This window comes from Gobio gobio (assembly GCF_949357685.1).
Source record: "Gobio gobio genome assembly, chromosome: 9".
NCBI classification, from domain to species: domain Eukaryota; kingdom Metazoa; phylum Chordata; class Actinopteri; order Cypriniformes; family Gobionidae; genus Gobio; species Gobio gobio.
In genome coordinates this window covers 37,705,091-37,727,025 of record NC_137115.1, presented here as the reverse complement: position 1 = coordinate 37,727,025, position 21,935 = coordinate 37,705,091, and the positions used below count along the sequence as shown (strand labels likewise).

At 36.2% G+C, this 21,935-nt stretch overlaps 1 protein-coding gene across 2 annotated transcripts in view; it reads right to left on the bottom strand.

Moving 5' to 3' along the window:
* Positions 1 to 762: 762 nt before the first annotated feature.
* Positions 763 to 21,935, bottom strand: part of tmtc2b (transmembrane O-mannosyltransferase targeting cadherins 2b) — a 125,897-nt gene continuing 104,724 nt past the window's right edge. Inside the window, exons 9-13 of one of the 2 annotated variants that reach the window (XM_079825509.1) lie at positions 17,160 to 17,241; positions 13,809 to 13,923; positions 8,356 to 8,419; positions 6,986 to 7,078; positions 4,126 to 4,944 (exon numbers count right to left, since the gene is read on the bottom strand). In XM_079825509.1, the coding sequence (XP_079681635.1) occupies positions 4,765 to 4,944; positions 6,986 to 7,078; positions 8,356 to 8,419; positions 13,809 to 13,923; positions 17,160 to 17,241 (534 nt within the window). In that variant the 3' untranslated portion in view covers positions 4,126 to 4,764. Of the gene's footprint in view, positions 4,945 to 6,985; positions 7,079 to 8,355; positions 8,420 to 13,808; positions 13,924 to 17,159; positions 17,242 to 21,935 lie in introns of both variants that reach the window. The other variant, XM_079825510.1, reaches the window with a different exon arrangement.

Here is a 21,935-nt window from a genome sequence, read left to right as displayed (position 1 = left end):
AAAGTATCACAGGTTCCAAAAAAAATTCTAAGCAGCACAGCCAACATTAATAACAACCGTTTCCAACATTAATAACAACAACAACAACAACAACAACATTGTATCAAATAATGATTTCTGAAGGATCATGTGACTGAAAACTGGAGTAATGGCTGAAGAAAATTGAGCTTTGCATCCCAGAAATAAATTCTATTTTAAAGTACATTAAAATAGAAAATCTTTTTTTTTAATTGTAATAATATTTCACTATATTATCGTTTTCCCTGTATTTTTAATCAAATAAATGGAGGCTTGATGATCATAAGAGATTTTTTCCAAAAACATTAAAGATAGTAAGATAGTGTTTCCAAACTTTTGACCGGTACTATATATTCATTTATTATAATTAACTCCAAAATGACAATGCTTTTATCATTTACTCACTCTCATGTTGATCCAAACTGTTCTTCAAAATCCAATTGTATTTGTTGTTCTGCTAAATAAATAAAATCATACGGATTTGGAAATGACATGAGGGTGCGTAAATAATTACAGAATTTTAACTTTTGGCAGAAATATACTTTTAATATACTCTATGATTACATGATAACTATTCTATATATATTGTATTTTCTAATCGGTCTAATATTCATTAATATTAGAAAGATCAGACTGTATTGAGTTATTATTGTTTGCATTTGAGTTCAGTAACTTTGGAAGGAAAAAGAAGACAACAGAAATAGAGAAATATGAAGAAACAGGATCGTCTGAGACCATCAAGACGAATGCATGACAAATTCTGGGTTTATTCCCTTTAAAATGCTCCCATTACACACGTCTCAATGAAACAATGGATGAATTAGTTCAGTGAAAAAATGTGTTTAAAAAAAGGGCATCTTGAATCAGAAATTTTTGTATACACTTTTGACATAACACAGAGCCAGCTGTTTTGTTTTTTTCCATCAAGATTCAAGACAACACAAAAAGGAATAAGTTAATACTGACTCAGCTGTCCGACATGGCATTTGTTAGGACTTTAAAGGGATAGTTCACCCAAAAATGAACATTCTGTTGTTTATTCACCCTTGTGTCATACCAATTTCCATGCTGTTGCAATGAATGGGAACTATAATCATAATCATAAAAATGAGATTCCCATATTCGTTCCCAACACAAAGCTATCATATACAGAAGATGTGGCATATAGCGCATGAGTTGTATGGACCACTTTTACAGCGCTTTTCATCTTTTTTAAGCTTCATTGTAATTGCAAGGAAAAGCTACATGACCCCCCCCACATTTGTTTTTCTTGAGTTCCACAGAAGAAAGTAGGTCATGTGGGTTTGAGGGTGAAAAAAAAAATCACTGTTTCTTTAAAACAATGGTGAGAAGGCTCATATCACAAAAAAAAATCATAAAAATAGTTGGGATCACCAAATAAGAGCACCAAGTTAAAAATCAGGAACAAGCACGGAATAAAAGACAAATTGTGAAACAAAGTAATGAATGTTTAAACAAGTAATTCGCATATCGTGATTCTGGCTCATTGTTTTCTGTTTGAGCAACAACATCATACTGTGTAATGTGTCATTTTGTATATATTAGGCTCCATTTATACACTCGAACATAGAAGAAAAATATTAAACCAACATTACATATAAACAATCCCTTACAAAACTATGGCTGTATATTGTTAGATGAGTGCAACAAGTAAAAGTATCTGTATTTGGTTAGGAGTTACCAGTCAAAACTTTGCAATTTCCAGTCTGTTGAACCAGCAGAACTAGTCGATGTCCACTGTCCTAAAGTTCAGGGCCCGTATTTATCAAGCTTCTCAAAGTGCCATATTAGGTCTAAGTGCTGAGAATTCATGAAATGTACTCCTACTTTCAAACTTAAGTATAAAAGCAAGTTATCAAATTTCTTAAAGCTAAGAATCACTCTTACTCTCCCAGTTATTTAAGACAGCTCGAGAGGTCTCTCAAGTGGTTAGGAGTTGCCAGTTGGGGCTTGTGATGGCACTGAGGAGATAGAGACGTGCGCAAATCTTTTTAGAAGAGGAAGAATGCTTTTGAAATGTTTGACAATGAGCAGTTAATCAAACGATATCGTTTGGACAGAGCAGGCATCATCTTTGTTAGCGCTGGTTAATGTTGGGCTGAACTTGCCTTTTATAACATTACGCAGTTCAACTAATTCAGCAAGCAGTAGCGCGTCTTCCTCACGCCAGTTCGGTTTTCTTTTGGAATCCATGGTGGCTGATTATATAAAAAAATCTAGGCTATACATAGGCAGGTCAGTTAACAGCACACCAGTTTAAAATATTTAATTAAGACATGGTGGAAAACGTGTTTACACATTTCAAATGTGTATATTATATTGTATTGTCTTGAAAATTCTTTATTGTCTAAGGTGTGCTGAATGTTTACTCCTCTTAGGAATTTCAGCATTCAAAGTGAATTTATCTGAGAATATTCTTAAATAAGGACATCTATTCAGTGATTGGTTCATGCCTATGACATCATCCAAAATCCCATTTGTGGCACAGCAAAGTGTCGTGAATCAACTCTAAGACTGATACTTAAGATTTAGTCCTACACTTCACTTAAAGTATTATTGAGATCCTTGATAACTAACCTTTAAGCGCAGCTTTGAGCCAATAATTTTCTTAACAATGTTCTTATGAGTAATTCTCAGATGTTTGATAAATACGGGCCCAGATCTAATAAACACTACCGTTCGAAAGTTTGGGATTTTTAAAAAATGTTTTGGAAAGAAGCCTCTTCTGCTCACCAATTTGATTTGATCAAAAATTGGACAGTAATACTGTGAATATTATTACAAATGTTTTAAATTATAATTTATTTTCAAATGTAACAAAGCTGAATCTTCAGTGTCACATGATCCTTCAGAAATCATTCTAACATGCTGATTTGGTGCTCAAGAATCAGTTCTTATTAAAACCAATGTTGAAAACCGTTATGCTGCTTAATATTTTTGAGTAAATTCAGTTCAAAAGAACAGCATTTATTTGAAATCAATAGTGACATTATAAATGTCTTTACTGTCACTTTCGAAGAAAGACAACTTACTGTCCCCAAACTTTTGAATGGTTGTGTAACTGTGAATAAACACACTCTGCTAAATGTGATATTCTAACAAATGAAAAAATTTTCATCCGCATTTTTATTAGTAACGCAACAAGGAGTTCAAATACGCTGAATCTTTCTGTCACAGAACAGTTTTTTGCAAAGTAAGGCAAAGCTTGCAAATTCAATTCCCTAATTTCCTTTAGGCTACATAGCTTATTGAAATGTTCCTTTCCTGTCGTTTTTGGCAAGATACAGCAAATGGATCCAATTTCTTGATCCCAGAAGTTACAGACCACTTGTTATCTCGTGTCGTGGGTGTGTCATGTCTGGATTGACAAAACGTTGACGGAACGTGAAAAGCATTCGCTAAAAATTCTGCATCCCAAACCAAACTCATCTGTGCTCGTATGTACAGTGTCATTAAGGGTGTGTTCACACTTGGCAGGTTTGGTTTGATTAAAATGAACTCTGGTCCGATTGCTCTGTTAGTGCAGTTCATTTGTCAAATGTCAGAGCATGTCAAAACTTCTAAAGGGCCCCGAAACAGCTCAGACTCCAGAGGATTAAGTGTGAACGGTGGCATCCGAACCCTGGTGCGCACCAAACAAGCTGATCGAGAACCCTGAAAAGATGTGTCTCGTCCGCTTCCCAAGGGAACTCTGGAGTGATTCGACTGAAATATGAACGCTACACAGACCAAAGACATCGAAACGAACCAAAAACAACCTAAAATGGACAGAATGCTGAAGCATACCTGTTTTTCTCATCATATGAGATACGTTTACATGTTACATATGAGATACCCATTACAGTTTGGTACAGGCGTCAGAAACGCACTCCCCTTGCATTTGTGAGCAACGGAGGAATTCCTCCCGCTGTTTTGACACACATTTTATAAACTCAATTATCATATATTCAAAATGGAAGAGTGCGTTTAGTCCTTGTTTTGGATGTTCGTTACATTTTGCCGCAAAATACGTTTTCTTTAGGTTTGGCCTTAAAAATGACAGTGTGAATGCTAAGCCAATCAGGACTAAATGTTTTTCTTTTTTTTGGTCCAGACCAAAAGAACCAAGAGAACCGAACTACAAGTGTGAACACACCCTAAGTCTTACACATCAATCATTTTGACACAACTTGTTTTTTTTTACAGTTAGAAAGACATGTTTGACCTATTTACCTAATTATTTGAATGATGTTTAGATGGTATGAATTTGTTTTGCGTCCACATGTTTCCATCAGCCATGATGTGCTCATTAAATATTAATGATTCCAATCATATGAATGGAGAAATGACATTTAAATGTACTGTACATGCAGAGTATAGCCTCATGGGGGTTGTAGCACTCTCAATTCCTTCTCAGTCTCAAAATATTTTGGCGCAAATATTGCCCTTCAAGACTATTAAGCATTGACTAATTAACATCTAATCTATCATGAGACTTCAAGTATGTATCTATGGGCCACTTCAAGTTAAGGACTCCCGACACGTCCGAGGAGCTCCGCTGTTCTAGATTGTTCCAGAATGTCTCCGCTTTACCAGACGAAGCCACTCTCACATGCTTAAGCATCCCATGAGGTAACCCAGGTTTTGAAGATGTTCTTTGTCAGCCCTAGGATGTCGATTACCTCATTACTGAGAGCTCAGATCCTTTAGAACCTCAGAGAAGGTGCTCGATCAAATGTGTCCAAGTCAAGGAGCCATGGTCCTTAAGCCCTGTTTTTCCATGATGTTCCATAGCTTCCGCAGGTTGGACTGAGTGATGGTGTCGTCCGGCTTCAGCTGCAAGGCTCGCAGGTAATTGGCCTCCGCTTCTTGGAGTTTGCCGTTGAGATGGAGAATAGCTCCGAGGTTCATGAGGGCTGCGGGATACTGTGGGGGAAAAAAAACACCAGTTTAAGGAAAAAGTCACTTTGAAAGTGTGGTCACATTTACCGCTGTTCGGCGAAATTTTGCAAGTGAAATCCAGTCATCCTAATAGGAATTTGTGCGATTGGGAGTTTTGTCCGAGGAAAAATTGGTCGCTGACCGTGGTTTGAAAGTGACTTCAAAAAACGTGAAAGTGTGAGCCTCTACACTATTGAAAATTGACCTTTTTTAGTATGCAAAATTTCACTAATGTGACCGCACCTTATGGAAGCAAATAATATTTTTTGCATGCTTATTCTAAAACAAGCCAAGATTTTAGTGATTTCTGAAATGTTTTCAGGTTCACGTCCATAAATTTAACCAGAAACTCTGTTATTCTACAGTCTATAACTCTCCTGGATGCACATCATCTGTTTTACTTATGTCAAAGTTACATGAGTAATGTTGAATGCATCAGGCTTCAATGGAAACAATATGTTGTCTATGCCGATTCTTCTCACATAAGGAGTTTTCAATAGATGCATAAATCTAAAATGAACCTAAACTAAACCCAGTTCTTACATGGACATACAAAACACATTTGCAGCACCAAAATTTAAACACAAATATGTCTAAAATATATAATTATAAGAAGTTAATGTGATTTAATACAAAACCATTTCTGGACATGCTTCACTTGCCACCTCTGAAGGGAAAGAGTTGTATATTATCTAACACTCTTGAGAATAAAACTTAAACTAACTGACTTTTTAGGCCAGCTGCCATGGTTTTCCACACGGAAAAGTAGAAAGAGACGACCGTTGTAAAATTACACAAAGCGCAAGTAATATATTAGCACTATTTGACCCAACACAGGGAAGTCAAACCTCAAAACAAGACTGAGGGACAAATGAACTGCAAACTGTGGTATTAACTGCACTCAGGTGACACATATACCTTCCTCTCAAAACCAAATATATTCAGACATATTCAGCACTAGCTCCAGTACACTGTAAGAAAAAAACCTGTAGAAAAACAGAAAAGGTACTAGCAATGTTCTGCAAGGACGTTTCCTAAGTTTACAGACATTTTCTTTAACCCTAAAACACAATACAATGTGTTTTAGGGTTAAAACATCTGTGTAAAATAAAAATTTGGTAACACTATTTATTTTAGTTATTTAGTGCCCTTGTTACACAGATTACATGTAGTTACTATATTAATATATATAAATTATGCATAATTACATGCAACTAACCCTAAAACAAATCCTAATCTAACACCAACCCTATATTAAGTGTAGTTAATTATTTAATCAATTGTAGGTCATTAATTTAACTCAGTACTTAAATGTATAATTACACTGAAACAAGGACACCATAAAATAAAGTATAACCAAATATTACTTTATATTAACACTGTACATTTGGGTGGCTATTCGTACGGACAGTTTTTAAAGTGTATGCATTGAAAATTCAGGTTTGATAAAAACTTGCATTATGGTATGATTATACATTAATATATACATAATTTGGTTAAAACTGTATTGGGATTATCCAGTTAATGAAAGATACTAATCTACTTTTACTATTTTATTTAAACCAAAACGCTTGTTTTGAAAATTGAAAAGATTCATATGGTATATGTCTGGCATACATGTAAAAACGGCTTCATGTTATGTATCAATAAAAAAAAAAAGAGTCAAAAAAAAAAAACCCTCCTAATTTTAGTTCACAAAATGGATTTAAAAGTCAAGCCAACTCTTATTTGTATGTGCATTTTTGTGTTTGTATACTTTTGAGAAGGGTGTAATAGTTCTCCAGGTTCGATTTCTGCAGAGAATGTCCTGTGCCTTTACCAGCCAAAAACTATGAATAACCATCACCACAACATAGAGCCTTTCTAGATACTGTCAGGTGAGAGGAAGTGAGCAGTGGAGGGGAATCTGCCCCGCTGTGGCCTCCAGAAGTTTCCTGACCTCCCTCCTTCCTCTTCACCCTACACTCTAACCGCACAGTATCCCTCACAACACTATCATGGCATGCAGTCACAGCATCAGCAGTACCAGATGTGGAAAGGATCTTGGGACCTTTGTTGAAACAGCTGCTGAGACAAACATCCCTGAAGACAGTGCAAAAAGTCCAGACACTGTACAATACTGAAATAAAAAAATTAGGGTTTACTACTGTTAGCAAAGAATTCAAGACGTAGTGTAGTTTGACTGCACTTTAAATTAATGAAAAAACACAGGAATTACAGTTTACTATATTTGACAATGGCAGTTCATATATTACCTCTAAAGGCTTTAAATACAATAGCAACGCTAAATCAAACAGTGGCTTGAGTTTAGGGTAAAACTATATCAGTCATTTTTTACTTTTGTAAATTTACATTTCATACCAAAATATTGTTTTTCTCCTACACAGATATAATATATAGAGCAGAGAAAAGAAAATAACGTTATGTAAATAAGCATACATAACCATCACTCGGACAGAGCTATTTTTATATAATAAATAATATTATATCTTTTAATACATAATTTTTTATCTGGTTAACTTTTTCAACCATTTATTTTAATGAGGGTTCATTACCAGTTTGCTGCCATTATAATAATAAATAAATAAAAAACAGTTTTATTAAATCTAAACGTCAACCTAACAAGTTTAAGCCTCCCATCAGCCTTCCAAAAATTCTTCAGATTTGTGACCCAGGACCACAAAACCAGTCATAAGGGTCAATATATTATTTATACATAATCTGAAAGCTGACTAAATACGTTTTCCATTGATGTATGGTTTGATAGGTCAATATTTGGCTGTGATACAACTATTTGAAAATCTGGAATCTGAGGGTGAAAAAATCTAAATATTGAGAAAATTGCCTTTAAAGTTGTCCAATTGCAGTGCATATTACTACTAACAATATATATTTTTAATATATTTACAGAAGGAAATTAACAAAATATCTTCATGGAACATGATCTTTACTTAATATCCTACTGATTTTTGGCATAAAAGAAAAATCGATAATTTTGACCCATACAATGTATTGTTGGCTATTGCCACAAATATGACTGGTTTAGTGGTCCAGTGTCACATTTTTTTACATTAATTCTACCATTTTACACTTATTTTTGGTTTACAAGGCCACTTCCTTTCAGGCAGCTGCACACTAAACATCAAACGCATTCACATATTCCAAAGAAATCAAACAACTGTGTGTTTTGCGAACCTCACAGTACACTTTTCTGACACACTGCGTCTCTTGGAGACTGATGCTGTGAAAACAAACCCCAAAACCGCCAGCAGAGCTTGTACATTTGGGCACTGATACAACTTATGGGGAGCCGTTGAGTCACACCAATCAATTCAAGTCAACCACCATGTGTTCGGATAGCACATGTCCTATGTGCAGCACTGCTTGGGTACTTACATTGGGTCTCAGGCTGGCTGCTTGTCCGTAGTACTTCTCAGCAGCATCATTGAGGCTGGCTTGCCTGAAAGAGCAAATAAACATTGTGTGTTACTTCATCCTGTCGCACAGGTTTATTGCTGGCCATTAAACCAGGGACCATTTGTTGACTAACTTTAATGCCATGGAAAAGCTGAGCCAAATAGGGTTATAAAACTGCCCGACTTCACAATTTTTGAGCAGAGAAAAGTGCCCTTATTTCTTAGGTCATGACCTACAACCTTCTGGATGTTCTTTGAAGATCTTTAGCTTCTTTACAACCTAAAGATAGTTTAGTTTTTTCATGTAAAAACACCCCACATGCATCCTCTAGCTGCTTGTACCTTCTGGTAGCAATATGTTCTTTGTGAAGTGAGTTCAATATGGAGACAATGACCGTTGGCCAAGACAGGCCGAGTTGTAATGATGAAAGAGCCAAAGATTTATGATAGATGACCACTTTTCTTATTCTGGCGAGTTTTATAGACCCTCCTTCCTCCTTAAAAAAATTGTTTTTGCTGAAAAGAGCTAAGGTTAAATGTTTCAAGAAATAGCTTTTTATTAAGAGAAAATAGGATGGACTGTACATGAAACATTCAAGCAATGAGATGACGGATAAATTATGTCTGTGGAAAACATTCCAGTTCCAACCTTGACACGGGAGAGAAAGATGAATAAGGAAGAAGATAAAAGAAGACAGAATTAATATACAATTCGGGAGGAAATTTCTACAAGTAAAGCTGAAGATGGAATAGGTTAAAAAGGACAGAGTTATTGTACAGCATTTCAGACACATGCTTGGTTGCTAATGTGGGCGACACACGTTTGAATTCAGCTTGCAACATTTCCCAATCCCATTCTCAACTCCTCACATTTGAATTTCCTGCCCTCTGATATACTATGAATAAAAAAGACAAAAAAATGTAATAAAGTGCTGTGTGGGAAAATGGTTTGGGTCATGGTGAACTTTGAACAGCTAAAAATGGTATTGTCATTCCCTAGAATTTGTGTTTGAACTTCCGTTTTTGCAGACTCTGTATATTTATATGGCATCGCAGTCGAAGAGTAATTAGCTGGTGAAGAGAATTTACTTATTGTAAAGTTAATAAAAGTTATCATGGGCATTCTAATGTTTGGAGCAGATGTCATGACAAAATGTAAGTAGACCAGGAATATTTTAAAATGAGCGGCTTATTTATAAATACAGCCAATCTAGATCAGTCCTTTTCAAATTGCGGTGATGTCCAGTCGGCTTCTGGGGGTCAGCAGAAGAAAAAAGAAGTATAAAAATGTAAAACAAACAAATAAATAAAATAAAGTGACTTTGAAAACATATCTGAAACATTTTAATTATTGAATGACAATATTTTCTAATCATTTACAATATTAAATTATTTAGTACACTTTTTTTGCATTGTTTTTTTTCTTCTTATGCAGTATAAATGAGTCTTAAAATATACAGCTGCCTTCATTTTAAAGTTTAATAACCTCATTTAGATGTAACCATTTTGAAAAATTAATAATTTATCTTCATTCTTAAACCTTGAATTTTCCCTAATGGCCTGACCTTCCTTGAACATACAAGGGTAAAAATTTTATGTTATTTTGAAAATCTAAAGATAAAAAAGTTACATAAAGAAAAATCTAAGATAAAAAGTCACACAAAAATCTATGGGATGACCGGTTCTCAACAGTAGACTTAAGCATTTAAGCAGAACCATGTGTTACTGTTCACCATCCACAATTCTGTTTTACAATCCTTTCCTCCCAAACGACGAGTCTGTGTAATTTTCACATTCACATGCACGCAATAAAACATGACTTGATCATAACCACAATTGTCTGCAGGGACAAAGAATTCCCTTATAATCATCAGTTGGAAAGTGACCACCCTTAACATAAAGTCAAAACCCAACAGTATTAGGACTGGACTGGTCTCCATGACCACATTCCACAACTGCAATATATGGTGACAATCTAAAAGACAGCATCAACTGGACCTCCCTAGGTCAGATTTAAACCTCCAAAATACAATAAAACAAATGTTTAATTTCTGGAAACCAAAACTATTCCTCCATCCCACCGCAATCTGCTCATTATATCATTCCAAAGTGGTCACCAACATTCAGAGAAAAAGCATAAAATAATTCATGACTTGTTGATGTAACCATCTAAGACTGCATTACACGAGCGCTTCAATGGTAAAATTTTATTGTACAAAGCTATAGAAATCCATTACAAAAATTATGGATTATGGATAATAATGGGAACAATGCTCAAAGGAGGCAATTTGTCTGAAATCAGACAGCAATTGTCTTGAAATGTGTTGTGGAAGGAGGTGAATTTGTTACAAAAGTGGTGCTTTAAAGGAGATTAAATATGGGCGCGAGTTGAAGGAGAGGGTTTTAGCATGCCGTAGACTGTCAAGACTGTCAGAACGCTAAAATCCTCTCTAAGAAGATGCTTTTATAAATGTATCCCCCTTAAAAGAATTACTGCTAAAAATACAACAAAAAAAAGGAAAAAATGTGCAGCATGTATAATGAATTGTCTCGACTAAATATGATACTTTTATAGACAAACAAACAACATGGGAAAACTTGTTTGGAACTTTTCCTTAGCGTGGCAGTGACACAGTTTGGCTGGGGTTTAGAATAACCAGCGGCCGTTTGAAGAGGGCAATGAAACTGATAGTAAGGAAGCAAACTTGTCGGTGCAGACGGGCCCCTGAGAGCCGTAAGAAAATGCCGCACATCTGAAGCGGCCTCGTACTTCCCCACCCCACTCACATCCACCCCCCATCTGAGACCCTTCTACATGTCCTTCCAAGACAAACACAACAGGAACCTGATCTTCAAATAAGTTGGACCGCAAGCCAGAATAAAGGCAGGGGACATGGCCTAAGACAGAAATTAACAACCAAGTTTTCGTGTAGCATAAAGCCCCATGCAAAATCTGCTGAAGGGTTGTAATATTTTTTAGGAAATGTGTAACTATATACCATGTGAACTCCATGTAGTAATTATGAGAAGTGTATTCAACAGAAACCTTGAGGCAAGGGTATTAATGCAGGCTTTCCATTACATGTCCTGCGGTGCACTGCAATAGAAAGAAAGCATCCATACAACTGGGTATGTGGAAAGAGTAAGAGAAAGAGAGACAGAGGGCAAGATAGAAAAACATCCTCTAATGCAGCGGTTCTCAACTGGTTTCGCCTCAGGATCCAGATATTTCATTGGACATCAAAGTGGCAACGCAACACAGGACCAATATTGTTCATCGTAAAAATAAAAAGGTTTCTGCACCATTCATAATCAAATTGACAAGAGCATTTTTTTCAGTGTAGTCAAATCTTTTGATCATTTAAAATATAATAGGCCTTTGTTGACTACATTCTAAATAAATGATTCTGGAGTTTTATTTTGTAGAAAGTGATTTTTTTTGTTTTGTAGAAAGTGAATTGCTTTCTTTACAGTGAATTTCGTTTTGTATAAATTGTATCTTAATTTTAATTATTTATTATTAAATTGTTTAACATGAGACTACTTTCAAAAACAAAAAAAATTGTACAAAAAAGTAGAAAAAATGCTCTAAATTTTTTTTGCTCTCAAGACAATTTTTGTCTTGTTTCTAGTCTAAATATTTAAACATTCTTAAATCAAGACGCATTTACTAGATAAGTACAATATATAATATATGTCCTTTGCTCTCAGTAACACACCTGAATTAAGCTCATTCATTATGCAGCTCATTATGCGGGATATTATGTTCTTTTGTCCTCTCAGGTGATATCCATCATTATTCATTAGATATCACGTCTCCTCGCAAAGAAAAACTGTCTTACAAATTTTTAAATCAGTTTATGTGAATGAGTAGGCTCAATGATTCTCACATCAGTTTGAAGCAAAAACTCTAGGCAACAACACCCATTAGTCAAAAGTCTTGTGGACACATATCTATTGTGTGTTTTGAGGCCTTAATTTAAAATTTTTTTTTTTGTTTTTTTAAAAACCATGCATAAACATTTTTCTCTCAAAAATACAAGCATGTACATACACGTTGCTCACATATTATGGTAGCCCAGTTTGTGCTGAATACAGTGTAATTACACTTTTGCCATTAATGTGTTTATAAGCAACTGAAAAAAAAACACAAATGTCAGAGCATGTCAAAACTTCTGAAGGGCCCCAAAACAGCTCAGACTCTTAGGGGTTAAACTTGAGTTCAATTTCTGGATTTGCACCGAATTATTATTATGGTAGAAAACTGAAGCTGTGATAAGACTGATTTTTGAGCATATCAGATTGAAAACCGATAAGATGCAATATACGGTGGCCGATTTAGTCCAAGATTAACATGGCTTCCAGTTCGACCTCGTCCACATTCGACACGGTGCCATCGAGTGTTAAAACGCGAAAGGCGAAGCTTGAATTTACGGGTATGTCCCTCTTTGGCTGATGTACTTTCAAGATGGAGGGGCAACATGGCGACCGGCATTCGAACCCCTCACCCGTATGTATTTTCAATGGCATATTATAAATTTACGAGAATACTTTATTACTTGAAAGAAGTAAATATACATTAATGAGCACATATATTTTTGAAAGAACTAAGTGTTTTTAGCTAAGACTAAACCAAAAAAGTTACACAGTGTTGCTTTAAATGTCAGACGTTGTTATAGGAAACATGCTGAAAGTTGCTGCAGAAACAAGGTTGTGTTGTTGCAAAGTGCCGGACGAGCAGAAAATGACAAGAGAGACATGTTTTGAAACCGGTGGAGATGACGGAACGGAATAAAGTCAGCCTCCCTACGTTTCAGATGCAGTAGTCCAGCACGTCTACACATTATGTTGTAAATAAAACATCTTCTGCATTGCAAACCCATCTATGTTGTGGTTGTTGTTGATATTTTTGGCACATACCAACCAACTCAATGTCATTGCCATAGAAACAAATGTAGATATTTCGGAAAACGAAAGAGCGCCATGGGATACATAAATCAGATCTGAACAGTTGCGATACACAGTGTGGCCGTGGAAAATAATTGGAATTGGATTGACACTGTGAACATAGCTAAAGTGGAACCGCAATTTGAATTTAAGGGAGCAGAATTAAAAAACTGAAATTCATATAAATCCAGTTTGTAAATATATATATATTAAACTATAAATAGTGTAAAAAGTTTGTCAAGACGTTCTCGCTTGAACGTTTTGGCAAGGTTTTTATTGACCTTGCAGAGAAACCAATCTGGACCTGGGTGGAAGAACATTTCCTTTAAATTACAATTCAGTCAATTCTGCATCCTGTCTTTCAAATTCAATAGAACCAACCGAACTGAACCAGGATGATTGCTACAGGAAACATTTATGCTTTGTCCAGGGTATTTAATCATAGTAAAAAATGTTGTCTATATGGATTTAGCATGTCCTTCTCACCTGAGCATGTGAGCTGCACTGAAAACCACATCAAATTCTTCACTGTCCAACTGGGCGGCTTTCTCTGCCATTTCGGCAGCCTCCAAAAGCCGCGAGTCCTCCAGCAAAAACTGACCTGAGGAAGAAAAGGGGGAATTTCATTTTATATTTGCTTTTACTCCCTCGCAAAGACAAATGTGAAATATTTCCTTTGGCTGTGGGACGGATAGTTTGGTCTGCCCTCTCAATGATTCTGTGAAACATGAGATAGCAAGGGTGCTGCACGCCGCGCAAACCATCTGACAGACCATTTGTCCAATTGAGATTTCTCCGATAGGCATGTTTCCGTGACAAATTAAATGCTTACTCCTGTAAGGTTGTGGAAAGGGGACCGACTGCGATCTGAAACCTCTGCAGTATCGTTGCTAGAGGCATCGGTCAAGACTGAAGTGGAATAAACAGCCTGTTGCTATTTGGCGAAGTGGCTCTCCACACTCCTGAACACTGCTGGGCCAAAACCAAGCATTTTTTCCCAAATAGCAATGGACCAAAGAAGAAACATAAAAAGTGATGTTATGCAAAGGAAGAAAGCTTAAAGTGCCCCAATTATGCATTTTACCGGCTATTACCTTTTTATGTAGTGTGTAATATAGCGGCTTGTGAATGTAAAAAGGCTGCAAAGTTTAAAGATCAAAGTGTTATTGTCTCCCAAAAAGAAAGAACTGATACTGAACTGCCTGAAACTAGTCATCTTGTCATTAATTCCAGTCTAACTTCCTGCATCAACTTACGTATGTTCGTAACAATTTTGCATAATGCCAGTCTATGGTTTTCATTGACTGCCCGCAAAAAAATGTCTACCACATAGAACATCCAGCTCAAGTCATATCAGCGATTTTTTTTCAATGTTTCATTACTGGACTTAAATTGATACGGTAAAATCAACGCTATTGTTACTGTTCATATCACTGTGTATACAAGTGCTGAGGAAGCTTCCAGTGTTAGATACGGTAATTGCCGTTTAGTTTCCAACACGCGCTACAAGCCTTAGACCAATTACAACAAATAGGCAACAGATCTGACCAATAAGAGTACACTTACGGAAAGGAGGGGTTTAGAGAGACCGAATCCTTTATCTAACTGTTTCAGACTCTGTGAGAAAAGAGGTGATGTATATTATGAGAAAATTAAAGTGTATTTTGACTCTTGATGCACTTAAACCTATTGTAAGAGACCTCCAAAACAAAATTAGAGACCTGTATAAAAGCATAATTGTGGCACTTTAACCTTGCATTAATGCATGAATGTTTCGCCAATCATTATTACATACTCGGGTCTAAGTGACAGTACTTGCACTGCAGTGAATCTCAGAGCCATTTCAAGTTTTGCTGATGATACTTCCTAATCTTTTTTTTTTTGGCTGAGGTAAGTTAACTATGAGTGAAACGTCACTTCATCATTGTGTATCAGACATTGCCACATTGAGGAATAAAGGTGAATTGCACTTATTCAGTCATCAAAGATTCAATTATTGTTCAGCAGAAAAAAAATATACTTACACTGTTACACACCTCGGGTCATTGGCGACCCTATGTGATTTTTTACAAAACAAATAAATGGGAAAACAGGCATTCTTTTATAATTTCATTATTTTTTTATTCTTATATTGTTTATAATGAATTGATTGAGGAATACTAAGAAGGTTGATGTCTAACTTCAAATTAATGAATGAGGTGGAAGGTAGTGAATGACGTCCCAGGTCACTAAATAACTGAGGTATGCGTTTAAGGGTTAAACAATTAAGGCATGTCTGGGTGGCACAAATCTGGCATAAAGCAGCTTTCTCCCTATGGTAAATGTCAATGTGGTATATCATGCAAAAAGGAAAATACAAAGAAGAAGGCACGTTCTCCAGGACGGTGGTTATACACCAGAGAACAATAGAAGGAAATAGAAGATCTTCCTCACGGCCTTTGGATAGTACGTGTTCTAAAGAAGTCCGATCAGACACGTACTAAATAATATTACGCAGATGCCTTGGCAGCGATTGAGTGGAAAACACATTGTTGGGGTTAGTCAGTGATGCTGTGTTTTTCTGGACTAAATCCATACATGGGAGCATCCAGGGACAGGTCAACTATGGAAATCTAGGATATGAGGAAAAACGATACTAGGAAGACGCATATTCCGAGATAAAGCAAAAATGCATCCTAAAGACAATTTAACTTTTTTCAACATTAAATTTGAAACTACTGTAACTTTAAAGCAAATACTGTAGATAAAAATATGATGGCATACATCTACAATATAAATAATGCACTTAGAATATATATTTTTTAATGTTTACAGTTTGGTTTAATCAACCAAAATGTTATTTTCATCAACATTTCAATAACAGTTAAATGGACTAAAAAGAATGAAAATAACAGGACACAAATGAACTATGTAAAAATTAACACTAAAAATAAGGATGTGATGCACAATATTAATTTAAGAAAGGTGTTTGAACTAAACTAAAATATTGTAAAAGATATATGTATATATCTGCTTAACACATCACTCCAGTTTTAGTCATTGCACTGGCTTCCTGTCAGGTTCCAGATTGATTTTAAAATTCTAATGCGGACTTACAAGGCCCTACATGGCTTGGCGCCTCATTACTTTTCTGAACTTTTAACTGTTTACCAGCCTAGACGTGATCTCCGCTCCTCTGAATTGGGTCTTTTAGTTGTTCCTTCTACCCATCTACGCTCTATGGGTGACCGGGCCTTCTCCACTTGTGCACCTACACTATGGAATTCACTTCCCATTGTGATCAGACAGGCTTATTCTCTTACTGTTTTTAAATCTGCTCTTATATATATAGTAAACTGAGCTCTAATAATCGGAGTCTTAGTTGGAGAAAATGGATGTAGGCTATTATTTGGATAAACCATGTTCATGCAGACACACATGCACACTCGTATGCTTTCTCCATAGAGAAATAAGGTCTCGTTATCTCTTTGCTCGCCGAGACGTGGGTGGTTTCGTCTCACTGGAATAACATCTGTATTCCAGGTACGCTTCAGATAACACCGAAACAATGCCTTCCTGCACAGCACCATCTATCTTGCTGTGAAAAAGCCTAGAAACGTAACCGCAATTACAAAACTAATGTCAGCTAAAGAGCTAAATGCGAACAATTATGGCCAATACGCAGTTTAGTGAAATCATAAAAAGTATTTCACAAATTTCACTACATCAGCAAAGCTAGAGCAGATGCAATGTTTGGATCCATATGACCTCATTATTTTTGCATTACTGGATGACTAGCTAATGTCGTTTCAGCCTATGTGGGCACGGTTAGGAGAGATGAAATAAAGCATTACCAACCATAATGCATATAGCAGTTTCCTTTAGTAGGATCCAGCTCGATCGCCTTGAGAAAGAACTTCTCCGCTTCAGTTTTCTGACCCTGAAATGAAAACAAGCAAATCATAATCAGGAATTTCTTCAGGGCGAGGTTATGGAATCTTTTATTTTTAACCTGATGATTTTTGATCTGATGTGTAACGTTCAATGGAGCAGCAGGAAATGTGTCTAGCAATTCCAGTGCTTAATGCTGCTATAATTACACACTTTTACAGCATGATTTAAATCATTCAAAATGTAACAGACTTCTTGCAAACACAACAAAAAATTGCAAAAATATCACACAAATAAAATAATAAACTGAAAATGGAATTTGCATGTAAGACGATTGTAAATTCTACTTCTTATATGCTACTTACCAAATAAATAAATGTGAATTTCAGAATGATGTGAGATAAAATGGAAAGAATATTTAATCATATAAAACTATTTGACCAGAATCAAATATTCCAGAGAATTGTGTGAGAAAAAAAGTGAATACACCTCCAATGCAATTTACACCTTAAATAATACTGATTCCAGTCTGAGACACATTATCATAGCACGCTCTCACGATTCACTTGATTAACAGTGCATGAAGTTATCTGCAGACCTGCTGCAAAACAGTGATATATTTTTTATTTACACTGTATAATTTAAATCCCCAAAGCAGCGATGTGAAACTTTAAATCAATGTATTGCACTCACAGTGATGCCTACACTATACACAGCCAGTGCTGTTTAATGTTAGACATGGATGTTTGCGAACTTACACCGTGTCGAGATTGTGAAAGACATTAAAAAAAACAGTCACATGGGACGCTTGACTTTTATAGTTTATGCAATGGGGAAAAAAAGGGTTAGAGCAGTGGCGCAGCAGAATATGTAACTCTTGTGATGGCAAGAAATGCAGCCAGAAATCAGTCTAATATGCTGATTTGCTCAAGACACATTTCTTCTTCCAATTTATTATTTCTGAAAACAATTGTGCCACTTAATTTTTTCCGTCAGAGTTAAATTTGCTTTGTTAAAGCTGATATAAGGCCTTGAAATATGGCGTACTGTCCCGACAAAACCAAATCTTTATGCACCCTTGAACTTGGCAAATAGGACAAAATCAAACAGCTGTATTGTGGCATCAGTCCATTTCAGGATGTGTTAAATCGGACATAAGGCCGTCATAATATTAGAGATATACTGTCCAAACAAAAGCAAAATTGATAAAATAGATCTTTAATTCAAGCGCATCCATACTCTAATTTTTTTATAGTAATGGCAGTGACGGAAAGGTTATAGTATACATAAACAGGAAATTGTAACGCGTGAGCCTGCAAAAACTTCCCACGCACACGTGAAAAGTTATTCTAAAATTATTGTGCACATACAAATGTTTCTCGTGCGCACGCAAACGTCTGTATATTTTTTATTTTTGCATAGGTACCTTTAGCGGTTCCGTACTATTGTACTGATGAGCCAAAACAACATGACAAGTCACAGGTGTAGCAAATATCGTTGATCATCATCTAACAAGGCCGCATATTACGGCCTGGGTAGATTAGACAAACAATCCCTGTTTTGATAAAACAAACCCTGATTAGATAAAGAACATTTTCAGCGACCTGAAAAACTATGTGCACGTGTACCTAGGACAAAAGCTATTTTAAACCAAAGGGTGGTCCCACCAAATATTGAGTTCGTTGATAAATAAAATCCATTAATGACATTTTTGAAAGCATCCTCACGTTTCAGCTTTTTTACAGAAGTGCCTAAAACGTTTCACAGTACTGTAGCTTTGCAGTTAGGTTTCTTCAAGCGTCTTGGAGACATTGCAGCAGTTCTTCTGGATTTATTCTGTCTCAGTTTCATCTGTTTCTTCATGTAATAACCGTCCGATGGACTCGATGATGGTGAGATCAGATCTCTGTGTGGAGCATACCGGCTATTGTCAGACTCCTTATGTTTACAAAAATCTAACTGAATTATAACAATTAATGGCAAAAGGAATGTTTGGAAATGTAAACTGATATTTCCCACTGACACACTACAGCAAACAATAACAACTGGCTTAAAAATCTATGAAAAATATACTTGAATAAGTAAGGACATGCATCAAGATAAGCTTCGTCAAGTTCCTGACAAACACGTGTCAGTGTCATTCGCAGAGGTCGTGTTATCACTCTAAAGCAATATCCTGCTTCTCCCACTTTCCTCTGAACACACACACACACACACACACACGCACACACACACACACCCCTCTCTGCTGGACCTCCGACCCCTTAATCTGAGCATGACATCAGAGAGACAACAGACACACTGCTGTTCCAATGTCTCAGAGGTGTTCTCGAACGGATTCTGAGCCTGATTAGCGACGGAAATGAGAGAATTCAATAACGCAGCTGAAGCACTCATAACACACACGCACACTTGCATCCCTGGGGTTGGGCTCTTTGACCCGGTGAGTTTGTGAAGGGAGGTCAGGGAAGGTCAGCACAGCAGGGGAAAGGAATGAGTTTCATCATGTCTCCTTCTTTCGACCCCTGACCGTGAAGATTTCCTTGTCCCCACCTGGAAATGATGCCTGGGACAATGTGATGCTTTTCCTCATTGTTACTGTGTATTTTTCCATTAATTAATGACATTAAGAAGACTACAAAAGGGACAGAGAATATTGTGTAATAATGTAAAAATGTTCCATTTCAAATAAATCCATTCATTCACAAATATATTTCACAAAAAGCAGCACTGTTTGATAATAGCATTGAAATAAAATAAAAATTCTTGAGCACCAAATCCACACAGAATGATTTCTAAAGGATCATGTGAGCCTGGAGTAATGCTGAAAATTCAGCTTTGCATCACAGGAATAAATTACATTTTAAAATATATTAAAATAGTAAACACTAAACAGTTATTTTAAATTGTAATTTTAAAGAAGACCGAAATCACTGGGATATAAATATGTTGTATCCAATTTAAAGGGCTATTATAACTATAAGGTTGTCAATTTAACGCTTTAATTCAGTATAATTAATTTAAAAAGCTATAAATTAAGGCAATTAAATCATGCCTTATAATTAATTGCAATTGTATCTATAGGATTTTTTTCTCATCACAGCAGTTCAAGCTTTTAATACATTCATTTTCATTTTTCATTTAATATCATAAATTAGCATATCACATAATTGAATCAATTCCAACATTTATTAAATTGACAGCCCAAATAATTATAAATGCTGTCATTCAAATACACTCCAAAATGAAATTAAAACACTCATTAAACAATATGTACCATAAGTGGAACTAACAAACAGACACTGAATTTATTCTCCTCTCAAGTTTGTTCAAGGTCAGTGAACTGATCAAATCACAGTCCAGGTTCCCCTCACCCCTGAGAAAGCTTTATTTTCACCCAAAGGATTATGAGTACTCATGTTTTACTCTGCTTCTGCATTAAGCAAGCAGAAACCGCAAAGGACCTGAAAGCTTTGAGCTGAAAACTTTGTTCAAAATCAATACGGCTCTGAAGTCAAGAAAACACCTTTTGAATTTGCTTCTACTCGTGTGAGCTTCATCACTGCAGTGCGATTCTGTGAAGGATTTGACTTTGTCTCTGGTGGACTGACTTTGTTCTGGCCTCTCCAAATGGCTTTATTCAGGAAGTTTGTGTAGTTTACTTGCTTTCTTTGGTTGTAGTGTGAGTTAGAGGCCTGCAAAATATGGATTTTTCTGTCCTGCTCCCGCAAAAATATGTTACCTTCTTCCTCCCCAACCCACAACATTCATGTTTTCTTAACAAGTATCCATAAATAAAATTTTCATGAAAGAGTTTCAAGTTAGGCCACCTAGCAACGACCTACACAACCCAGCATAAACTCTCCCAAAAATGATTTGTTAATAAAGCATCTACACTCACAAACCACTGTTAATTTCAACAGCAAAGCAAATATAGGCTACTGCATGCATGATATGGCAAGGCAAAGAGTGCTCCCTTTATAATCAATGAAAAGCTGTCACTCATTTTAGTTAATCTAATCTAAAATGAACCCACAGTTCTGTTATAATTAATGAAGCTGACTGCACAGAATCTCTCATAATGGCTACACTTTGTCATAATGAGAGGATTCGCGAGCGTGCAGAACTCTGAACAAAAACTCTGGTGTTTTGATCGGTGAGTGGATTCAAACACCTCTGATTGGCTATTGTGTTTAAGAAAAAAACAGAAATGTCTATGATTGGCTACATTGCTCAATGCTGCAAAAATGTGTAAAAAGAAACCTTTGATGATCTCCAGAGCGCCAACACAGATATGTACTGGATCTCTTGCCAAATCTGTTTCACCCAAATGCTATTATTATGGAGAAAACTGATCCAAGATCAGCATTCATGGGCAGCTTTTCCCTCCAAAAGTAATCAGAAGCAACAGTAGGCAGGGGAAGGCTAAGCCTTGCCAAGCCTTACACACGCTCCACCTATTGTCGTGCCTGTAAATAGTTTTTATTGTATTTTATGTTAATTGTTCTTGTTGCGTTGGGTCCCGCGGGAGTGCAGGCCTCTAGAGTCAGTCCCTGGCTTGGGATGTTTGAGGACAGAGTGTCTTGGGGTTTTAGTCAACTGACCAAGAAAGGGATGTCAAAGAGACAGAAAGACAGACCCCCTTGATCTTGCATCGTTTATTCTTGGTCATGTGAAATTATGAAACTGACAAAAATGTTTGGTTAATCTAAACTGTAAATAAGTTTAACCAGGGGATCAGTA